At 41.4% G+C, this 22986-nt stretch overlaps 1 protein-coding gene across 1 annotated transcript in view; it reads left to right on the top strand.

Annotated features, from left to right (window-relative positions):
• The window catches only part of LOC140496227 (uncharacterized), a 105520-nt gene extending 83962 nt beyond the window's left edge, over window positions 1–21558 (top strand). Inside the window, exons 16-25 of the mRNA XM_072595728.1 lie at window positions 2378–2522; window positions 5348–5470; window positions 6737–6844; window positions 7098–7143; window positions 7229–7335; window positions 9016–9140; window positions 9633–9901; window positions 11394–11493; window positions 18638–18894; window positions 21469–21558. Of these exons, the coding sequence (XP_072451829.1) occupies window positions 2378–2522; window positions 5348–5470; window positions 6737–6844; window positions 7098–7143; window positions 7229–7335; window positions 9016–9140; window positions 9633–9901; window positions 11394–11493; window positions 18638–18894; window positions 21469–21557 (1369 nt within the window). The 3' untranslated portion in view covers window position 21558. The remainder of the gene's footprint in view (window positions 1–2377; window positions 2523–5347; window positions 5471–6736; window positions 6845–7097; window positions 7144–7228; window positions 7336–9015; window positions 9141–9632; window positions 9902–11393; window positions 11494–18637; window positions 18895–21468) is intronic.
• Window positions 21559–22986: the final 1428 nt, after the last annotated feature.

Below are 22986 nucleotides of genomic sequence, written 5' to 3'. Positions count from 1 at the left end.
ATGGGTACAATTCCCGTCTGGGTTGAGTTGAGTTTAGGCCAGCATGGTGGCTCAGTGGTTAGCCCTGCTGCCTCACAGCACCAGGGATTCGGGTTTGATTCCAGCCTTGGGCAACTGTCTATCTGGAGTTTGCACATTCTCCTTATGTCTGTTCGTTTTTCCTCTGGGTGTAGCAATTTCCTCCCATAGTCCAAAAATGTGCATTGGCCAGGGTAAATTACTCCATAGATTCCAGGGATGTACAGGCTATGTGGATTAACCATGGGGAATGCAGGATTATGGGGGGAGGGGGTGGGTGCACTGCTCTTCAGAGGGTCAGTATGGACTTGATGGGCTTTTATTCCTGATGAAGGGCTTTTGCCTGAAACGTTGATTTTGCTGCTCGTTGGATGCTGCCTGAACTGCTGTGCTCTTCCAGCACCACTAATCCAGTATTTGATGGGCCAAATAGCCTGCTTTCACTCTGTAGGGCTTTGATGATTCTTAACCTCTGTTCGAGATGATACAAAAGGGCAGATTGCACATTTTAAGAATATGCCAGCATTTTGGAGAAGTTTGCTGGAAATTGTGATTTTGCTGTTCAGACCTGCTTACCTCACCCAGGTATACACGTTAGTAACATCCACAACAGATTTTAAGTACATTGCTGAAAATGAAGATTTTCATGTGCTAAGTTGCTTAACTCAGTGAATTGGGCACTTTAATAGCACCTACAACACAGTTCAAGAAGTTTGACAGGATTAGAAATGTTGGTGTGCAAAGTTGCTAATCCTCCAGGTCCTTGTCCACAAAGCATGGAGTTAACGTGCCTCTGTCCACTGTCTCTGGAGCAATTCGCCATGCAGGACAGCTCCAGACTGACTGACCTTGACCTGGTGTCTCCTGTGTTTTAAATATCACACCAGCACTGAGAGAAGGTTGGACAAGCTAGGTGCCCGAGAAATGTGGTGCATTGGAGAGAGTACTGTGAGCAATCTCACAAGGGCTTACAGAGGGAAACTTGTATTTAGCTAAATTTTGGGGAGAATTCAGCACATTTATTGTTGGCTGTTTAAATCTCCTCTACAGATCAGTTCTATCAAGACTGATCTTCTTCCTCACCTCCACCTTCTCTCCCTCACCTCATATCCTTCAGCATCTGTCCAACTCTGTTGCAACTATTCCCAGTGAGTGAACATGCCCAGCTTGTTGGAGAAACAATTCCAAAATTCACAGCCATTTGAGTGAAGAGCTTCCTCTTCACCTCAGTTATCACTGGCTGACCCTTTATTCTGTGAGTATCACCCTCCTAACCATCCACCTTTCTTGTTTACAAGGTCTTCTGCTCCAACACATCCACAATGTCCTTTAAATCTTTCTCTGCCTCTCTATTTTGGAATTGATCATGAATAAACCTGCTGAAATCATGTACTTTTATGGAATTACTCAGCTAGACAAATATCATATCTCAATCACCACAAACATACAATCTTTAAAATGTTTTAACAATGATATTTATAGATTTCTATGCACATAAGTAATTTAGTCACTTCCCTGAATCACATTGGTGATAAACACCACGATCTGTAATCCTACCAAGTGCAGCGAGAGTGCAGTGTCTTCCTACTTTGTTCAGTGCCATCCTGCATTTCCTGAAGCGTCTGATCCTCCCTTCCCTCAGCACTCCCCCATTGCCATTTGCAAACATCTACTGTCGTGTTGAATAACTGAGCTTCCTGGGAGCTATCCTTTCCCTACTCTGGGCCTCAGAATGATATCTTCTATCAATTACACAGCTTTTATGGCTAATGACTGAATAAACCTCATGGGTCTGATAAAGTCCCCCAGTGCCTCTGCACAAACTGGTCTGACCCCACCAGATATCTCCAGGCCAATTGATTGGCATCATTCTGTCTTATTTCATGTGAGTGCTGCATGTTATGCAGAGAATGTAATCAAAGAGCATTGTCTGGATGGCATTGTGCAGAACCAGGACATTCTTTGGCCTAGAGCAAGCTGCTCAAGGCACTGGGCAGATCCCAGGATGCTAACAGGAAGCAAAATGTGTGAATTTATTATAATCAGGAATGCAGCCTCACATTTAGACCCGTACCAAATGAGCAAACTGGTCTGGTTACTCCATGAGGAAGTGCCGTATTTACACTGAAGATTAAGATCCTCATGAGCTGGCTGTACAGGCTCTCCAAGGGCTTCAGGCCTCTCTCCTTCACCTCCTTCACCCAGACGGGCAGCTACAGTGCAGTGCGGGCCTCAGGCCAATGCACTGTGTAAAGCAAATTGTCCTGATGCAGCAAGTTATCCCGAGCCCAGTGCTGCTGAACCCCAGCCCTCTATTACTGATGGGCAGTAACATTCTTCCTTTACCAATCTTTTGCAGAGTCGTCTCAGTTTTGGAAAATAACTTACTGTTCAGTGATTGTAAAGATGGAAAACAAGTTGTTGAAGAAGAGAATATATTATTTTACATTCAAAATGTAGACGCTGAAAATTTCCCAGGTCTCCAGTTCCCTAATCCAGATATGGTGAGTGTGTTTGGAAATCCTCTCATGTCCCAGTTAGCGTTCTGCTGGTAGGATGAGTGGCTGGACAGAAATGTACACACACAACATACACAATAAGGATGAGCAGGACCTCATCAAAAATTGACGGGACTAGACAAGGTAAAATCAGGATGTTCCTTGTGATGAGGATGTCCAAAACCAGAGGATACGGAGTAAACCATTTAAAACTGAGATGAGGAGAATCCAGAGAGTGGTGAGCCTGTGGAATTCACTACCACAAAAGGTGGTTAAGGCCAAAGCATTGAATGATTTCAAAAAGGAGTTAGCTATAGTTCTTAGGGCTAAAGGGATCAAAGGGTATGGGAAGAAAGTGGAAATCGGCTACTGAGTTGGATGATCAACCATGGTCATATTGAATGGCAGAGCTGGCTCAAGGGGCCAAATGGCCTCCATTGCTCCTATTTCCTTTGTTTCTGCACACACACACACAAACACACACACGACACATGTACAAACACATTGCACATATAACACAAGCACTACAAACACACACACACAACACACCCAACTACACATTGCATACATAACTCATGCACTACAAACACACATGCAACACACCCACTACATGTGTATATATACATTTCAAAACAGATCCAACACATCCACTGCACACATATAAACACATTTCACAAACACCCCCCCCCCCACCTACTAAACACATCCACGCAAACACAAACAAATGCACACAGAACCACTACACGTACACTACACGGACACACACACACAGAACCACTACACATACACTACACGGACACACACACACAGCACATCTACATTCCCATTACACACACAGACAACACACCCATTATACAAACACACAAAACACCAACTACACACACACACACAGCATACACAAAATACATCCACACATATACATTTACACATGCAAGCGCAGACACACAGATGTATACACAGAAGCATACACACACATACAAGGAATCAATCGCATACATACACACACACACATACACAAACATGCACACAAAAGCACAAACATACATACACATATATAGATAAGCACAAAATCATACATACATACATATATACATACACATAGTAACTCACCATCCACAGGACAAACATACGTACACAACACACCCCACACAAAACACACACAAACCACACCTCACACACATACATAAACACAAGACACATCTGATATACACACATGTGCATGCAGTACATACACACTAAATAGCTGAAAATGTGTTGCTGGAAAAGCACAGCAGGTCAGGCAGCATCCAAGGAACAGGAGAATCGACGTTTCGGGCATGAGCCTGAAGAAGGGCTTATGTCTGAAACGTCGATTCTCCTGTTCCTTGGATGCTGCCTGACCCGCTGCGCTTTTCCAGCAACACATTTTCAGCTCTGATCTCCAGCATCTGCAGTCCTCACTTTCTCCCCATACACACTAAATATACAACTTATCACACACACAATCTCAGAAACACACAAGACACCATACATATCACACACAAAAACACAAAGCACACATAATATGCCACATATGCGACATACATACCAAACATGCACAACACACTACATCACACATAAAAACACAATATGTACAACAGAAATACACGCAACACACAAACATAACACATAGGCACACACATAAATAATGCACGCAAATATATGCAAATACACGCTGATATACACATACAGACACATGGACAAACACACACACACATACACTTGTTTACTCACACACATACACCCTACTATGCATACATACACACAATCATGGCATACATACATGTATACCAATATACATGCATATACGTGAAGACAAAACATATGCGAACAAGCACATAAACACATACAAGCACATACATTGACGTATATGCATACACAATTGCGTGCACATATCCACACTCTTACACACAAACACACATATGTACATGCAAACACATGCACACAAACATACATATACACACATATATATATATATACATACATAGATCCACACAAATCACACATACACATACATGTACACACAAAGTCATGCATAACTACATATAAACATACTCACATACACACACACACACACACACACACACACACACGTACATATAGCCACAAGCACATGTACACACACAAACATACCATACGCACGCGCACACTGATTGTGTGAGTCAGCCTCTATTTTCTGGCCCCACTGTCATTTCCCTGATGGTCATGCAGGCCCCAGGCCTCTGGTACCATATTGTGAGGTGGAAGATGCTCTGAGTGCTGCTAAAGAACTCCCACAGCGAGTGTTAGAATTTCCACCAAAGGTCAACAGGTTTTTAAAAGGAAGGAAAGAAAGAAATTGGATTTATTTGGCATTTCTCAAACCACTTTACAGCCAGTGACGTACTTTCTGAAGTGTGGACACGGTTGTAGGAAACAGGGCAGTGAACTCATGCACAGCAACCTCCTCCAAACAGCAATATAACAATGACCCAGATTACCTGCTTTTCTGATGTTGATTGAAAGATAACTCCTGAGCTCCTCTTCAAAATAGTGCCATAGGGCCTTTCACATCCAACCAGGCAGGTAGAAGGGACCTCCGTTTCATATCCCATCTGAAAGACAGCCCCTCCAACAATGCAGCCCCCCCCCCCCCACCCCAGTACTGCACTGGTGTGTCAGCCTTAATTCTTATGCTCAAGTCCTAAAGTGGGACAAAAGGCCAAAAGTTTGAAACTTCTTCAGCATGTTACTCCTGAAGGGAAGAGGGAAATGGCATTGCAGATTCTTGTCAGTTAACCAAATGTATTATTTCTATTGAATGTAAAACCCAGGAGAATATCTTTGACCCAGCGATTAGGATCAGTCTGTCACCAACTCTCCTGGACAACGTCAACATTGAAATGAAAATGATACAAAGCAAAGTTATATTACTCAGGGATACAAGACTGTTCCAGGTAACATTATCACTTTTTTCAGTGTGTCATGAGTATTGGATTTTATCAGAATGTGGTAAAATAATGTAATAATGCTGGGAAAGATATTAATTATCATTTCACATGCTACATGTTGCTTATTGAGCATTTTATCTGAGGCGATGGTTTTAATTCTTGTTGTGCATTATTTAAACAGTTGTTGAACTCTTGCTGTGCTAAAGTGATGCTTTGAGCAGATACTTATTTGTGTTTTAGGTTAGTACATCATCTTGAATGCTGAGGTTTCCGAGGCCGAGCAGAGTAACATGAGCAGAGTATATCGGGGGTGGTGGAGGGAATGGAATAAAAGGACAATCGTTGCTTACAATCATGATTGTCAAACATTTTGCTTCAGGCTACTTCAGAGGGCCGACAATATCAGTCACATTGCAATGCATCACTCCACAGAGCATGTACCTGGTATGTTTGTATGACAGTAAACATATACATCACCTTATTGTGCAGTGATAGTGGCATATCTCTGAGCCAGGAGGCCTGGGTTCATGTCCAACCTGCTCCAAAGGTGTGTAATAATGTTCTAAACAGGTTAATTAGAAAGCATCTAAATATTCCCTTTCTGGTGGACAACAGGGAGTGACAGCTTCAAGCTTTAGATTTCCAATAGGGTCACTCAATGCAACAATAACAGTTTGGATTTAGGTAGCAACCTGCCATGAAGAAAACTGTCCCACTGCTGCACAATAGCTGTAATCAACCAAACATTATCCAGGGTATCATTTCAAGCACCTAACATCCCTTGATGCTCCTGCATTTGGGAGTTTGATAAGGTACCACATGCAAGGCTATTTCATAAGACAAGATGTTCGAGATAATATATTAGCATGGATAGAGGATTGGTTAGTGAATAGAAGACAGAGAGTTGACATAAAAGTGAGTTTTCAGGATTGCATTGAGCAATTAGTGGAGTACAACAAGGATCAGTGCTGGGCCACGCTTATTTACAATGTAATAATGACTTGGATGAGGAACATGAGTGTACCATTGCCAAGTTTGCAAATAACACCAAAGCGGATGGAAAGGCATCAATGTCCTCATTTCCGTTCAAGTTTCAGTTATTTAATGCCCAATCGATACTGCTTTGTCTTACAATAGCCCGCCTACACTTTGTACATTCGACTATAGCTCTTGGAGTCTGACTTTACACAGAAATTGGGCTGCTGTCCATTCCGTTTCTTTGCTTGATTTTAATAAGACATTCTGCGACAATTTATTTGTATATCTTTTCAGGTTAAAAATCAAACTATTCTAAATAAGGTGGTTGGAATTCAAGTGGGGAATGGAACATTTGATAATCTGACAGACCCTGTGATAATTGTATTTAACAAACCATCACCGGTAAGGACATTTTTCACTTTTCATTATTCAATTGATTAACAGGAAATATTTAGAATCATAGAGATGTACAGCATGGAAACAGACCCTTCGGTCCAACCCGTCCATGCTGACCAGATATCCCAACACAATCTAGTCCAACCTGCCAGCTCCCGGCCTATATCCCTCCAAACCCTTCCTATTCATATACCCATCCAGATGCCTATTAAATGTTTATGTTAAAGGTAGTAAAGATTTATCATTTCTTTCATATTAGGTAAAGGCCATTCCAAAATGTGTCTTCTGGGAATTACAACAAAATGGTAAGGAAAACGGTCATGTTATCAAAGATTTCAGTTATCCTAGGCCCAAGGATTGAGTTCTCAGTGCTGTCCCTTTCTGTTGCAGGGAACACAGCTGAGGGTCACTGGAACGATTCCGGCTGCACAACACAAAACACAGTTAATGAAGTCATCTGTCGGTGCAATCACCTGACTTTCTTTGCTGTCTTGCTGGTAGGGTCAATGTAATGCAATATTTTGTATCTTTTGGCCTGTTCCACTTTGGCTGCGATCAACCAACTTTCACACCAATAATCCTTCATTGCATATCAAAATGCAAAAATGGACAAGAAAATCCAATTGTCTTATTAAGACAATCCCGTCCCAACAGGCAGCAAGCTACTCAGCTTCAAACCGATTTCCCCCCATTTCTTTCTTCCAGAGTTATTCCATCTTTACAGGGAGGCAAGAGAAATTAAATCTGAGGGAGGAGCTTTGGGAAGTGTCACACTGACCCTGATAGGTCCATGAGACAATGACAACTGATGTCACAATCGCTGTTAATCCACTCACCTTGGGCAGATCAAGATGTCTCCCACTCACCAAAACTCATCCAGCTCCCTATGGATTGGTTGTAGTAAATCTCTCACTCCCAGTGTGTGCTGGTGATTTCTGAATATGTAACCCAAGTGTCTGCTTTTATAAACCATACTGATTCCCACTCTCCCACTTGTCATCCCCCCTGCTTCCCCCCCCCCCCCCACCCCACCTCCAGCATCATTTTCACTGCCTATCCCACCAGGATTGGCACCATTAGGATTGGGAGTTTCATTGAATTGGCTTCTGTTCTGATGCCATAACTTTTCCAGAAATATGGTGAAAGCCTGTTTTATGTGCGGCAGTGTGATTTCTGCCCGAACCCATTAGATTGATTGAGGTGGAGTGGGAGCAGCTCTGGGAAAATTCCCAGTCCTCATCAAATCACCTCAAAGACAGCATTTTTCCAAAGTGAGAAGGCCCAGCTTGCTCAGTTTGCTCTGATCTCCATGAAGCCTCAGACTCCGTGTCAATAATGTCGCTGTCCTCAAAACCTCTTCCAGGGACTCAATTCCCCAACTATCTGAGGGGACCAAACCTAAAACAGTCAGTGAGATGTGGCCTGACTAGGGTCTTGTGCACAGTATGGACAGACTTCTAGTTTAACGTCGAATTGTTCCAGTTATATGTTCTGATACCTCATTGCCTTTTTTCAGCTGCCAAATGACATTAGTCATCGACTTTCATTCCCATTTATCCTTGTAACAATGTTTTCTTTAGGGAATCGAGGAAACTTGCCTTCCTTGCATGGTCTATTTCTATGAAGATGGCCCCTACCTGTTTTTGGCTTTCTGGGTAATTAGTCCAGGCAGACAATGAGCTGCCTGCTCTGTTATGAGCAGTGATTCCAATAACACAACAGTGTGCTTGTTTCTTAACCACCATCAGTACCTTAGCAAGGCTCTGAGTTATACGGAACAAGGAGGATTAGAGAGAAATGTTGGTTTTGCTCAGCACTCCCAGAATGAACTAAGTCAATAGCAGTGCATCAGAATATGGACATCAGCTATTCCCCCATTACTCTCCAGGTGCTGAGTATCTGATGTGGAGCTTGTCGTTCTGGGGATTGTGTGGAGGCCCAGTAGCTCAGAGTAAAAAAGAGAATTGTTCAGAGTGTGTACATCATTGTGGCTGCTTTCAGACTGACCTGGCCATAGAGCAGGTGTTTGTGAGGCTTCTCAACAGGAGATGAGTAGATATCACAGGGGGACCCCAATCCGGAGGTGAGGGAAAGTGCAGTGAAAGTAGGGTGTGTCACTCAGTTGAAGAAAACGTTACCCAATCCTCACGTCAATGGTCTTGTTTTCTGTTATAAAGCAAATCGATGGGAACCAACACTTGGATGAGAAGACATTGAGATCGCTAACATACATCACCCAGATTGGTTGTGGTGTTTCTGGCATTTTCACAGCAATTACTTTAATCATCCACTTTATTCTCAGGTAGGAACATTAATCATCAAAGATAAAATTTCATGTCGAAGAAGCCATTCTCAATGATCTCACTGTACAATCACAATATATCATAAATGTCTCCTTGAAGATAGAGCTTATGAGTAATTCACAACAACAAGTTCATTAAACAAAGCTTACTTCTGTTTTAATGTTTGACATTAATTCTAAGAGTATTGTAGCTGAGTAATGATTCACTTTACTTTCAGATTGTACCTCAGTATGTCATGGTCAGAGATCGTATCCGCAGTGAGCAGTGTCACTACCTCTGAGTTAGCAGCTCTGGGTTCAAGTCCCACTCCAGGACTTGAGGACCATAGAGGGTGCATCCACACTGAGGCATGACAAACTGATTATTGACCAGAAAAGAAACAGCCATAGGCTTCATGCTCAGACATCTCCAGATGCAGGAAGTCTTCTCAGTCAATGTTTATCAGCTTGCATTATTGTCTCCTAAATGCTGTTTCTTCTCCCTTCATTCAGAAAAAGACAAAAGGAAGCTTCCATCCAGATCCACGTGAATCTCTCTGTTGCCTTGTTTCTTCTCAATGTGAGCTTCTTAACCAGCACAGTGTTCAGTTCCGAGAGCACTGATGAGCTGTGTAAAGCCATTGCTGTCCTGCTGCATTACTCACTGCTTTGCAGTTTCACATGGATGGGAATTGAAGCATTTCACCTGTACCTTATGCTGATCAAAGTCTTCAACATTTACATTCGGTTTTACATGCTGAAACTCTGCCTTCTTGGTTGGGGTGAGTGTAAAGTATTCTGTCACTGAGTTGTTTGTAAATGTATGGTCTGATTCTCATGTGGCAACAACTTTTAGATTAGATTAGATTCCCTACAGCGTGGAAACAGGCCTTTCAGCCCAACAAGTTCACACGGACCCTCCGAAGAGTAACCCACCCAAACCCATTTCCCTCTGACTAATGCACCTAACACTGTGGGCAATTTAGCATGGGCAATTCACCTGGCCTGCACATCTTTGGACTGTGGGAGGAAACCTACGCAGACACAGGGAGAATGTGCAAACTCCACACAGACAGTTGCCCAAGGCTGGAATTGAACCTGGGACCCTGGTGCTGTGAGGCAGCAGTGCTAACCACTGTGCCACTGTGCCACCCTGATTTCATTGTTACAATGAAAAAGAACTGAAGTATAAAACAGTTATTCTTTAGTAGTTCTAGCTGTACTTGTCAAAATAACAGGAGAAAATCTCTATGAAATTTCACATCAAGTGTGATTAAGGATCAAAGTTGGTGAAACTAGGAATCTTAATTGGCAAGGGAACAGAGTCAAACCTAGACAGAAAACTGCGAATTGGAGTGATGTTTGACAGTCCAGGTTTATAACCATAAGCATGCAATGATAAAAGAAGCTATTCCCTCTTGTGAGAGTGGAATTAATGGTGTTAATAGATAGAGGGTTTCTCTTGATTAATTAGAGAGATTCCTCCAGCAATGAACTGTGTCTCTGATTGAAAGCTGAGTGTTAGGAATCTAAATTCAGTGCTGAAAGGTTCAAGGGTGAGGTCCCCCAGAGTCATCACTGAGAGACACATGTTAATATGTGCCAAGCATGACCATACACACAGGCCGGGATTTTAAACCAAAGAACAAGTTTTCTTCCAAACGCTGCCACCTTCTTGTTGCTGTAGCAGGAAGTGAAGGATTCAGACAGCAACGTTCACTTTCCAATCTGTCACCACTCCCCATAACAGAGCAGGCAGTTCATTTCTGACTGTACTCACATTACTCAGCAGAAAAACAGGCAGAGTCAGGGGACAGCTCCATGTTGGGTAGAAGCCCTGCCAACTGTATTCAACATTCCCAGTGCAGCACCCCACAGCAACCTGCCAACATCTGAAGTCTGAGTCTTAACGTCAGTGACCTCTTTGTGTGTCTGACACTCCTGTATACTGGAATCTAGGGGGAGTGAAATTTGTATATACCAGCTACACAGCAGGGGCTCTGAGTGAATTCAGCAGCTTGTCATACACTGTCTCAGTTTATATTCTGACAAATATAACCAAGAGTTTTCATTTCAAGCCAAACAAAACAACATCGAGGCTAGGAAACAAGTCTTCAAAAGCAGTTTGAATAATTGTTCTGTAAGTTCCAATGGAAAAGAGGAGATACAGTGAAACATCAGCTGTTAATTCATTATGACACCATTGTGTTCTGCTGCTACAATGCAATTTCTCCCCCAGTAACTCTTTGTAACTCTGTTCATGTGTATTCCCAGGATTCCCAGCTGCTGTAGTTTTAATCATCATTGCAGTAAGCACAGACAATTATGGCCGGTATTCAATTCCTGTCAATGGTAATTACAACACGACTGACATGTAAGTTTTAGTACTTCAGTTACTGAATAATAGAATAATGCAATACAGAGGAGGTCGTTTGGCCCATCATCCCTGTGCCAAATCCTTTAATCCTACTTTGCTCCTCCTTCTCCATGGCTGTGCAGATACTATACCCTTCTGGTGTATATTCAATTCTCTTTTCAAAGTTACTCTCTGCTTCCATGATGCTTTCAAATCACAACAATCCATTGTGTAAGAAAGCTTGTCTTCCTGTTGACTTTGTTTGCCAGTTACAATATTTATTGACCATGCTACCTTGAGAAACAATTTACCCATTTATTGACTCTATCTTCAACATCTCTATCCAATAGGGGTTTCTCAGCTCAGGCCCAGAGGAAACAACCCAAAGCCTCTCCAGTCTCATTGTGTAACTGCAATCTCTGATCTCCAGCACAATTCAAGTACAGTACTCTTCTGCCCCCTCTCCATGGCCACAATATCTTTTCTGAAATCTGGTGCTCAGAGTTGAACCAAGGACTATAACTGGGCTTAACCCATTATATACATTTTCAATAATTTCCTTGCTTCTGTACTTCATTATTGTCTTAATTATTTATTAGCAATTTTAAAAAAAGTATCTTTTCATCATTCTCTTCAATTTCATCTATCATTTGCAAATTGCAGTGCACAAACAGCCTCAATTTCCAAAGTCCCTTTAGAAACAATCACTCTCTTCACAATTGCAATACGTTTTTATTGTCTCTCCTTATTCCTTTCCAGAAATTTCATCTGTCATGTAGCTGCCCATTTCACCAGTGTGTCTATGTCGTCCTGAAGACTGTTTTTCCCCTCCTTGCAGTTTACTGAACTTCAGCGGTTTATATCAACTGCAATCATTGAAATTGTGACAACCAGTATACAGACTTAGGTCATGAGTGCATTAAGAGGAGGCAAAATACTGACTCACGAGGAACACCATTAAATGGGATAAAAATGCAGTACTGTATTAATATTCCTCCAAGCGTGCCATCGTTATGTGACCTTTAGCATGAACATACTCACAGCTGACATCCATCTTACACCTAGTTAAAAAAAATACACGGCTCAGACACTATTGAAGTCATACAATGGTGTCAGAAGTGGAGCTGAGATTAAGTGTTAACAGGTTGCATAGAGGCATAGCTACAAAAAGAGGAACACAGGAATGTTCAGAGTTATCAAAAGCCACTGGAAAGAAACAAAGAAACTGACTACAGCTGAAAAATTGGGTAAGACCCAGCCCTGGTCGAAATGAAAGAGAATGAAACCAAAACTGGCAGCTTTTCTACTCTCATTGGCAACATGGCGATGCAGTAATGAAGCTTTCGAAACTAACATTGAGACTATGTGATAGCACCAGAATCATATTGGAAGGACAGATCATTCAGAGAGCCCAATGCAAAGATAAGAATAAATATGTGCAGCACGCAGCAGCCTCTCATCACAGCCAGAGCAAGCAAGCATGGTAATCCTCAACATGTCACAACACATTAAACTGGGAGAAATCCCAGAGGAGTATAACAATGTGTTTACAGGGTTAGGGTGTCTTTCTGAAGATTATCATCTCAAAGTAGATATGAATGCATGACCAATTCAGCATCTGCCACAGGAAGTCCCAGCAGCCCTCAAGTCCAACCTAAGAGACAAAACAGATGAGCTGGTGAAGAAGGGAGTAATCAAGAAAGTGATAACACCTACATAAGGCATTTGCAGCGTGATAGCTGGTGTAACAATTAACCAGGATGTTGCCTGGTCTGGAGGGAAGATCTTACGAGGAAAGGCTGAAAGACTTGGGTCTGTTCTCACTGGAAAGAAGAAGGCTAAGAGGGGATTTGATAGTGACATACAAGATGATCAGAGGATTAGATAGAGTAGATAGTGAAAGTCTTTTTCCTAGGATGATGATGTCAGCTTGTACAAGGGGGCATAACTACAAATTGATGGGTGATAGATTTAAGACAGATGCCAGAGGCAGGTTCTTTACTCAGAGGGTGGTAAGGGCATGGAATGCCCTACCTGCCAATGTAGTTAACTCAGCCACATTGGGGAGATTTAAACAAAACTTGGATAAGCACATGGATGATGATGGGACAGTGTAGGGGGACGAGCTGAGAATAGTTCACAGGTCGGCACAACATCGAGGGCCGAAGGGCCTGTTCTGTGCTGTATTGTTCTATTTTCTATTTAACACTCAGTGAGTGCTCCAATCTAAAAGGACTAAATAAAGCTTGGAGCGAATCTCACATCATATTCCAACAAAGCGATTTATCTACAACTTGCCAAGGCAAAAATCTTGACTTGAAAGTGAAGGACAGTTGCAATCAAGTGACGCCAATTAAACCAATAGGTTCTTAACCTAGTTTTGGATACCACTCAGGTGATACAAATGGTTGCATGTGCTGTTTGACATTTCCACACTTCCAAAGAGCATGAAATAATTAGTAAACTTTCTGCAATGTAAATTATAGTGGATAATCTGCTGATTTATGGTGATATAGTGACTCCGTGGAAGAAACTATTGCTAACCACATTCGAAAATGTGCCTGCTTGACAGAGATCAACAGATGAACCTGAAACTGACCAAGAAAAAAATTGTAATTAAAAGTACCCAAAGTCATGTACATGGTTGATGTATTTAAATCAAATCGTCTTCATCTGAGTCCTGAAAAAGTGAAAGTTGTAGCAGTGAGGCAATGAACAATGCAAATAAATGTAGTGCTGCAATTTGTTGGATTCATCACCTGCTTAGCAAAATTTTGCACAACTTGTCTTTAGCGTGTGAATCATGACACCAACTCACTGCCAAGGACACACAGTGGTACAAAACACAGGGCATAGAACAAAACTCAGCATCCGCTGAAATCAAACTACCAGTGATAGTAGCGATTGTGTTAAAGAATAATGACAAAAATGATGATGTCACCCTTCAGTGTTCAAGACTGAGCCAGAACCCAGAGTAACCCTAATGCAGCAAAGACGCACATTTGCATCGAGGATATTAAGACAAGCAGAATGATGCTACACTCAAGAAAGTCTGCCTGACCATTGTATTTGTTTGTGAACATTTTCCTCAAAATCTACTTGGAGCATATAAAATAACGGTCAGATTTATCCGTGAGCCACTTCAAAGAGTTTCCGCCAACTGCTACTGTCTGCTCCAAAGTGCCTGCAGAATGTTACTTTGGTTATTGAGGCATCATCTGGACATGATATTTAAGCAAATACTGACATCCTGGTGAGAGCAGCACTCACTATGAAAATTAGATTAGATTCCCTACAGTGTGGAAACAGGCCCTTCAGCCCAACAAATCCACACCAACCCTCCGAAGAGTAACCTACCCAGACACATTTCCCTTTGACTAATGCACCCAGCACACAGGCCAGTTTAACATGGCCAATTCACCTGACCTGCAGATCTTTAGGAAACCCACACAGACACAGGGAGAATGTGCAAACTCCACACAGACAGTCGCCCAAGGCTGGAATTGAACCTGGGACCCTGGTGCTGTGAGGCAGCAGTGCTAACCACTGAGCCACCATGTTTGAAATCTTCCAGATCCAATGACGAAACTGCAGCTTGACATGCTCCAGACAGAATCAACTCAGCAAAGATTTTGAAGTTGACAGATAAGCACCTTGCTTATGAAGCACACTTCCCAGCGAGATGCAACTCCTGAAATGTTGCAAGAAGCAGTGATTATAGGACAGCCTGAAACCGTGAAGGATACTCCTGATGTTGCAAAAACTGGGACTGTAGTTGATTTGACTCCATGCAGACATCAAATTCATGTTTTTCTGATTGGATCACCTTCAGTGAAAGTGCAACTTTTCCAGTTTTGTGTATGTGTCTCTGTGTTTGCAATGGTAGATCTGGTCATTCACTTCCATTGTGTATGATCAAAGTGAAAACTGTTTGATTTGAGTCCTGGGCTTCCACAGCAACTAGCTTTTCTGGACTGGTTTGTACCCTGTCTGACTCTAATGCTCAAGCTGACAATGATTTGGCAGCTTTAGCAAAATGAAATTTGGCTTTCTGCTATTTCACTTTGATTTCATTACTCATGTCTATTACTACTTCTGGCTTCAGTAGGTTTTTTGCAGTTTGAAGAATGGTTTGGGTGGTAGGTGACTGGACTACATCCCACACCTTCAGTCAGTGTGTTTCTCCTCTCAAGAATTGCCTTGTATATATCTGTGCTGGAATGGCTTGATTTCTATGGGATGCATTTTGTGATTTTCACTTAACCTCAGCCTTTCCCTTTGTCTGGGGATAATAAGGAGATGATGTGTGATGTTGGTTTTCCCAATCCTTTATCAAAGGGCCCAATACGTCATTCATGAATTGTAGGTCAATGTGGTTCACCACAATGTCAGGAATACTGCAATCAACGGAAGGGTTCTTTCAGGCATTCCACAGTCTCACTGAAGTCAGCTGCTCTACCTCCCTGTCATCATTTCCTGTGAGAGTGAAGACATCCTTTTGCAGCTTCATCCAAGGTCCGTGTGGAATGACCTGTGCCATCAGCGAGTCTTGAGCTTGTTTAGTCTGTTGCTCATTACAAACACAACACTGACTGACGTGGTGCTTGATTTCATTTCTGATGATTGGCCAGCAAAGCCCTCCTTCTGCCTTCCTCTAACTTGAATCCATTTCTTACATCAATATGTGTCAGTGTCTCTCTCTCTCTCTTTCTCTCCCTTTCTCTCTCTCTCTCTCTCTCTCCCCCCCCACACCACCCCCTCCAAGTCCTTTCACATAATGACTGTATTCCCTTTGTAAATTATGCCATTTCATTTTGCTATAGCTGCCAAATCATTGTCATCTCGAGCATTAGAGAATCAGTCAGGGTACAAACCCTCAACACTTTCCATAAAAGCCAGTCATTGTGGAAGCTCAGGACTCAATATGAGCAGTTTTCACCGTGATCATACACAATGAAAGTGAATGACCAGATATACCATTGCAAACACAGACACACACACACACACAAAACTGAGAAAGTCGCACTTTCACAGAACGTGGCCCAATCAGAACAACATGCATTCAATGTCTGCATGGAACCAAATCAACTTCAGTCCCAGAAATGTACAGCACCACAACAATGGGTCAGCAGTTACTGCAACAACAATAAGTTTCCCAGCGAAGGAACATTGCCTAGATGGGCAGATAAAGGCAAAGCACACATGTATCATTAAAAGACCAGCCTGATTTAAAGACTACATGTGCAATGCATGTTCACAGTCTGCCAAGAATAGCAACATTCTAAAGCATGAGAAAAGTTATATATGTCACGGATAACTTTGGTAACACAGTGTAAGTGATTATGCCCTGATTTTTGAGACCTTTTTGTGTGAAAAGAAAATGTTTCAGATATAATTACAATGCCATTCTAATGGGCCTCATGGCTTGCTGTTTATCATGTTATCTCTATCATTAGGCACATTCACTGCAAGCGTCTATATTACTGCCAGTTCAATAAAAAATAGACATCATGTAGCACTGTGTACTACACAGAACTCATAACAATGAGACACTTTCCACTCATCTGTCAAACAACTGTAGATTCCTACTCTATTTTCTTTCATTTGCATTCTAGTTGTCACTTGACCTTTTTAAGTCCAGTGCCTTTAATTTTGCAATCAACTATGTTATAGTTTAACAAATATTTTGATAGTTCATATATCCCCATCACCTCTTGCTGTTACTTTAAGCAACTCAATCAAGTTCGTCATATACGAGTTATCTTTTTAGAATTGCATCCTGACTTCCATTTCTGAACACATACTTCACCAAATGCAAATTAATTTTTGTCCAATGCCATTGTCTTTAAAGATTCCCATCATTGACATTAAGCTGTCTGCCTTTACTTGTACCTCCCTAGGTTCCCCTTCCTCCTCAGCCCATCTGCTGCGAAAACTCTCAAATATCTTTGTTGCCTCCAGCCTCAACTATTCCAACATTCTTCTAACGGCCTCGCTTTCTCCAACTCTGTGTCCTTCAGCTCATCAAGAACTCTGCAGTCATTTCTTCTTCTGCACCAAGTCCTAGTTATCCACATTCCCTCCTCCTCACTAATCCCTCCTCCTTCTCAGATATAAGATTCCGATCCTCGCATTAAACACCCGATGACTTTGCCCTCCCTGTATCTCTGAAAACACCTCCCTCCCTACAACTCTCCTAAACAATTATTTTGAGTACTCCTTACTCCCTTTGCTTCATCCTTCTCTAGCACTACCTCTTGAAGACCCTCCGACTCTCCAACTCACTTCTTTTTTCACTAAACTCTTTAAAAATATCTCTATATCCAAACTTTTTATCATACCTCCAAATCTGTCCTTTGGCTTTTTGACCTCTTCATTCTCTTGTCTCTGTGAAGCACTTTTGCCAAAAAATAAAAACCATTGTAGGCCACTTACAAATCCTCACTTGTCAATATAAAATGTATGAAGGGAGTTTTGGGAAACCAAAAATTACTCTTACAGCCACAACAGTACAACATTGCTCTGTACATTATTTTACCTGAACTATTGAACTGTTTTATATAAATGAGTCATTTCTGGTTAATAAAACAGCAGCCAGCAAAATGTCATATTCATTCTTTGAACATCTACCCAATGATATTGAACTGTCATTTCTCAGCTTCTGTATAACAGGGACTGCTTGAATGGAGTTGTAAATACAGCTTGTGATCCAATATATGTCACAGCTTGAATCGTTTATCTTTTACTTGGTAAAACTCTTCTTTATACCTTGTACAGACAGCTAGTGCTTTGTGAATATTGTTGACTTATTTAACACCTTTAAATTGTTCAATTATTTAATGATTTTGTGAAAAGGCTGCAAATAGAAATGTTAAATGAACGCATTAACCACTAGCTGCTAAAATAGAAAACAAAGGTACAATCAGAGCGAAAAGGTTGTTTCTCCATGTGAGTTCTCACAGAGCTGCTCTCTGATTAGACAGAGACACCTGGTGGTGATTTAACCTGAGAGTCACTGTACTTCAGTTAAGGGATAAGGTTGAGAAGGAAAGACCTTCATGTTAACCATGGCCTGGATGGGAATTGAACCCATTCTGCACAAAACTCTTCTTGGGATAATTTTAGGGATCTTAATTAAAGTATTTTTCTGTCCTCTCAACAGGTGTTGGATAAAAAACAAGACGGTGCATTATGTTACAAATATTGCATATTTTGCACTTGTGTTCCTGAGTAACTCAATCGTGCTGCTAATTGTGGGTGTGAAGATGTTCAGATTGAAAGGGAGAGATAGAAAGAGTGTAATCACTGTACTTGGCTTGACCTGTCTACTGGGCATTACCTATGGCATAGCTTTCTTCTCATATGGACCTCAGAGTGTAACTGCAATGTACCTGTTCTGCATCCTCAACCCTCTCCAAGGTCAGTCAGACTATTACTGGAACTGTACGTATTGACCAGACACATAAAGTTACAATATAAGTTATTAATTGATTTTAACAAACTCTGTTAAAGAATTTAAAAATTAGAGCAGAATGCAATTAATTGAGCTGATGCAGTAACACGTTAGTGCAGTTCTATACAATAGTTGGTACTAATTTGTATCTAGGCAGACGATACAAAGATTGGTGGAGATGTGGATAGTAAGGAGGGCTGTTGTCGGCTGCAAAGGGACTTAGATATGATGCAGAGCTGGGCTGAGGAGTGGCAGATGGAGTTCAACCCTGTCAAGTGTGAGGTTGTCCATTTTGGAAGGACAAATAAGAATGCGGAATACAGGGTTAACGGTAGGGTTCTTAGTAAGGTGGAGGAGCAGAGGGATCTTGGGGTCTATGTTCATAGCTCTTTGAAAGTTGCCACTCAGGTAGATAGAGCTTGTAAGAAGGCCTGTGGTTTATTAGCGTTCATTAGCAGAGGGATTGAATTCAAGAGTCGTGAGGTGATGTTGCAGCTGTACAGGACCTTGGTAAGGCTACATTTGGAGTACTGTGTGCAGTTCTGGTCGCCTCATTTTAGGAAAGATATGGAAGCTTTGGAGAGGGTGCAGAGAAGATTTACCAGGATGTTGCCTGGAATGGAGAATAGGTCGTACGAGGATAGGTTGAGAGTGCTAGGCCTTTTCTCATTGGAACGGCGAAGGATGAGGGGTGACTTGATAGAGGTTTATAAGATGATCAGGGGAATAGATAGGGTAGATAGTCAGAGACCTTTTCCCCGGGTACAACAGAGTGTTACAAGGGGACATAAATTTAAGGTGAAGGGTGGAAGGTATAGGGGGATGTCAGGGGTAGGTTCTTTACCCAGAGAGTGGTGGGGGCATGGAATGCGCTGCCTGTGGGAGTGACAGAGTCAGAATCATTGGTGACCTTTAAGCGGCATTTGGATAGGTACATGGATGGGAGCTTAAGCTAGGACAAATGTTCGGCACAACATCGTGGGCCGAAGGGCCTGTTCTGTGCTGTATTGTTCTATGTTCTATGTTCTATGTAGGCAGAAGTGCGTACTGTAGATGCTGGCGATTAGAGTCCTGATGAAGGGCTTTTGCCTGAAATATTGATTTTCCTGCTCCTTGGATGCTGCCTGTGTTTTTTCAGCACCACTCTAGTCTTGATACTAATCTGTATCTGTCATTTCCCCACTTATCAAGTGCTCAAACCCTGTAGTGATAGAGACATGAAGTTGAAGTCTCATGATTCTATACCGGGAGAGTGTAAAACTGGCAAAGCCTGGGCCAGTCTGGACAAAGGAAGAAAGTCATTGGTGGATAGGAGAGAGATAATCCTAAAGCCACCATTCTTAGTGTGGAGATTAATAACTCAGAACTCTATGAGCACCAAAATTAACCTCTAAGGAAAGTTCACTTGACCCGAAACGTTAACTCTGATTTCTTTGCACCGATGCTGCCAGATCTGCTGAGCTTTTCCAGCAATTTCTATTTTTGTCTCCAATTTACAGAATCCGCAGTTCTTTTGTTTTTTACTAAAATTAATCTACCAAAATAAATCTATTAATGGAATGATACTCCTTGTGATAGGGCATCAAACTAACATCAGTCATCTCAAAAAGAATTATAAAACTTTTGAATCATGGTAAGAGACCACATATTTTTCATTTTTGCAACAATCGCCTGAAACAGAAGTTGGACAGCTATGACTGGAATGCCAGGAGAGGTTTGCAACTTGAAAACCAAATGTTACATATGGTTAACCTGTACAATACAATGCTACTTTTTGGAAGCGATAGGAAGGAGAATTGGAGACTGAACAGCATCAAGAAGTTTTCTGAGTTAAGCAAATTCTGGCTGACCTTAGCCCACCGATTGGTTGAGCCAAAAGCAGCAGACAGGGGAAACAACGCCCAAAGCCTGCAGAGAGAAAGTGACCAGTCCTCCCTCCCTCCACACTGCGCTCCCCACCCAACCCTCCCAGGACAATGACAGTAAAAAAACCAAGGAAGCTAAAAAGAAAGAATTCATACAAAGGAAGACCAAAGTTGACGTGATCAGCCGTTGTTCTGAAGGATGGTATCACCTGACAGACTTCAGTGTATCATTACAAAAATCAAAAATCCTACCTTGTGGTGTAGACCTTTAATCTTCAGAATTTTGTTTATCTATATCCTTTTTGTGTCTGGAGTATCTGTCTTAAAGCATTGTTCTTTTGTCATTATTGAATGTGTGTGGTTTGGTGAGTTTGAATGGGTATAGTTTTCCTTGGTGTTATTAAAGTTGTGTGTTACAATAAATATTTACTTTCTGTTTGAGGTGAAACCTGGTGGAATAGCAGTCAGGCAAATTTGTCACCTTGGTGGTCCTTTTGGGATTATATACATTGATATATTTTGTGACAGCTTGTGGAACAGTGAGGCACATTTCCCAGCATGCTCTTCTCTAGTTAACTTGTGGCATTATTAATGATGAAAAGTATACTTACCAATGTTAATATACTTTACATAAATACTGGAACAAGTTTCTGAAATAGTTTGTTTTGCTTGCAGGCTTTTTCGTATTTCTGTGGTACTGCATGTTAATACGATTGCCCAGTAGCACGGTCAGCGAGACAAGTAAAAATACAATCCCTGAATGAAGACAACTGTAATGTTCTGCCATCTCTTTCTGAATCACAATGTTAAACTTTCATCTTTAATTTCCCAGCACACAGCAGCTTACCAGTGACGTATTCAGGGAATTCTGCGAGGGCCCCATAACTTTCCATCACAGATAGAAAAGGATGTGGCCTCTGTACCTGAATTCCTGGTGCACCCCTGAAGCTGTACACTGGAAGGACCAAAGATCAAAGAGAGTCACCCCTTCCATGTGCACAGATTTCCCACCAATTGATTCCAAACTGTGTTCAGGCTGTTTCAGCTGAGCCTGATACAGAAGCTATCCAGCATTGTCCAAGAATGTTGGAGCCATACGCCAAACCAGTGAGAGGAAGATGAAATGAGGGAGGCTCATGTGCAGCATAATCAGTGACACAGCCCAGTTGGGCTGAATGGCCTGTTTTGTGCTGCAGAGTCGATACCATTCTGTTTAGGATTACAGCCTCTGCTGTTCTTTTATGCATTCAATATGCTTTTTTTGTGTAGTTTTAAAAATGTTTTTAATCCAAAAGGATAGATGGGCATAAATAGAATATGCTTTAATATTTTCTTTAGTATACAAAATATTTTTGACTTAGAAGTTTGAATCAGACAGTAAAGACTTTGTACACTTACATTTTGCTTTGATTTAATTTCTAATTATGTTTCAGCCTCACCTCTCACAGTAACTTGGATCTAATGCCTAAATAGTACAATAACAGTAGTGATTGCATATCCAGCTTCAACCTTGTGTCATTTGTACCCTGAAGGTTTTAGTGTGGTTCCTTTATATGAAGAGAGATATCATTATTAGATCAATTGTCACTGACGTATCTCATGTTAGAATCACCATGATAAAATAATGGTTATATGAACTGGTAATGTTGAAGATTGCTTTTGATGAAAGCTTTGCTTGTCTTGTACCACAGCTTGTATTTTTATCAGTGTATTTTAAATGTAATCTATCTATTTAGGCTAGTGGACGATAATGGACCAGATATTTGTGTAGTTGACAATGGTCACCATTCAACCAACAATCTAAAGTCTTCTGACATATCAAAATATATTACATTTGAAATCTCAGTTGCAGTAAGACAGTGCTACATCCTTGATATCATAAACTTGTTTCTTGTGTTCAATGAGAGCCATTTAGTGGATATTCAAGCTGAACTGATGTCACCTACAAACCAAAACAAAAAAAAACTCTTTTCTAGAATCTCTATTTGAAGGTGGAACATATCGACCTGATGGCAGACCAGACTTTAGCATCAATAAAAACCTCCATCTTTGCAGAAAATGAGGGCCCTTTATCAGCCATTATTTTGAAAACACCTACCAGCTCCTACTCTCAGTTTTCACTAGACTACTGAAAACCCAATTCTATGTCCAATCTTTTTATCTGAATCTCTCCTTTGATTTTTGTTTTGTCCT

The sequence above is a fragment of the Chiloscyllium punctatum genome, chromosome 26, assembly GCF_047496795.1.
Source record: "Chiloscyllium punctatum isolate Juve2018m chromosome 26, sChiPun1.3, whole genome shotgun sequence".
Classification (NCBI taxonomy): domain Eukaryota; kingdom Metazoa; phylum Chordata; class Chondrichthyes; order Orectolobiformes; family Hemiscylliidae; genus Chiloscyllium; species Chiloscyllium punctatum.
The sequence above is the reverse complement of the archived record's forward strand: the minus strand, read 5'-3'. Positions and strand labels throughout refer to the sequence as shown.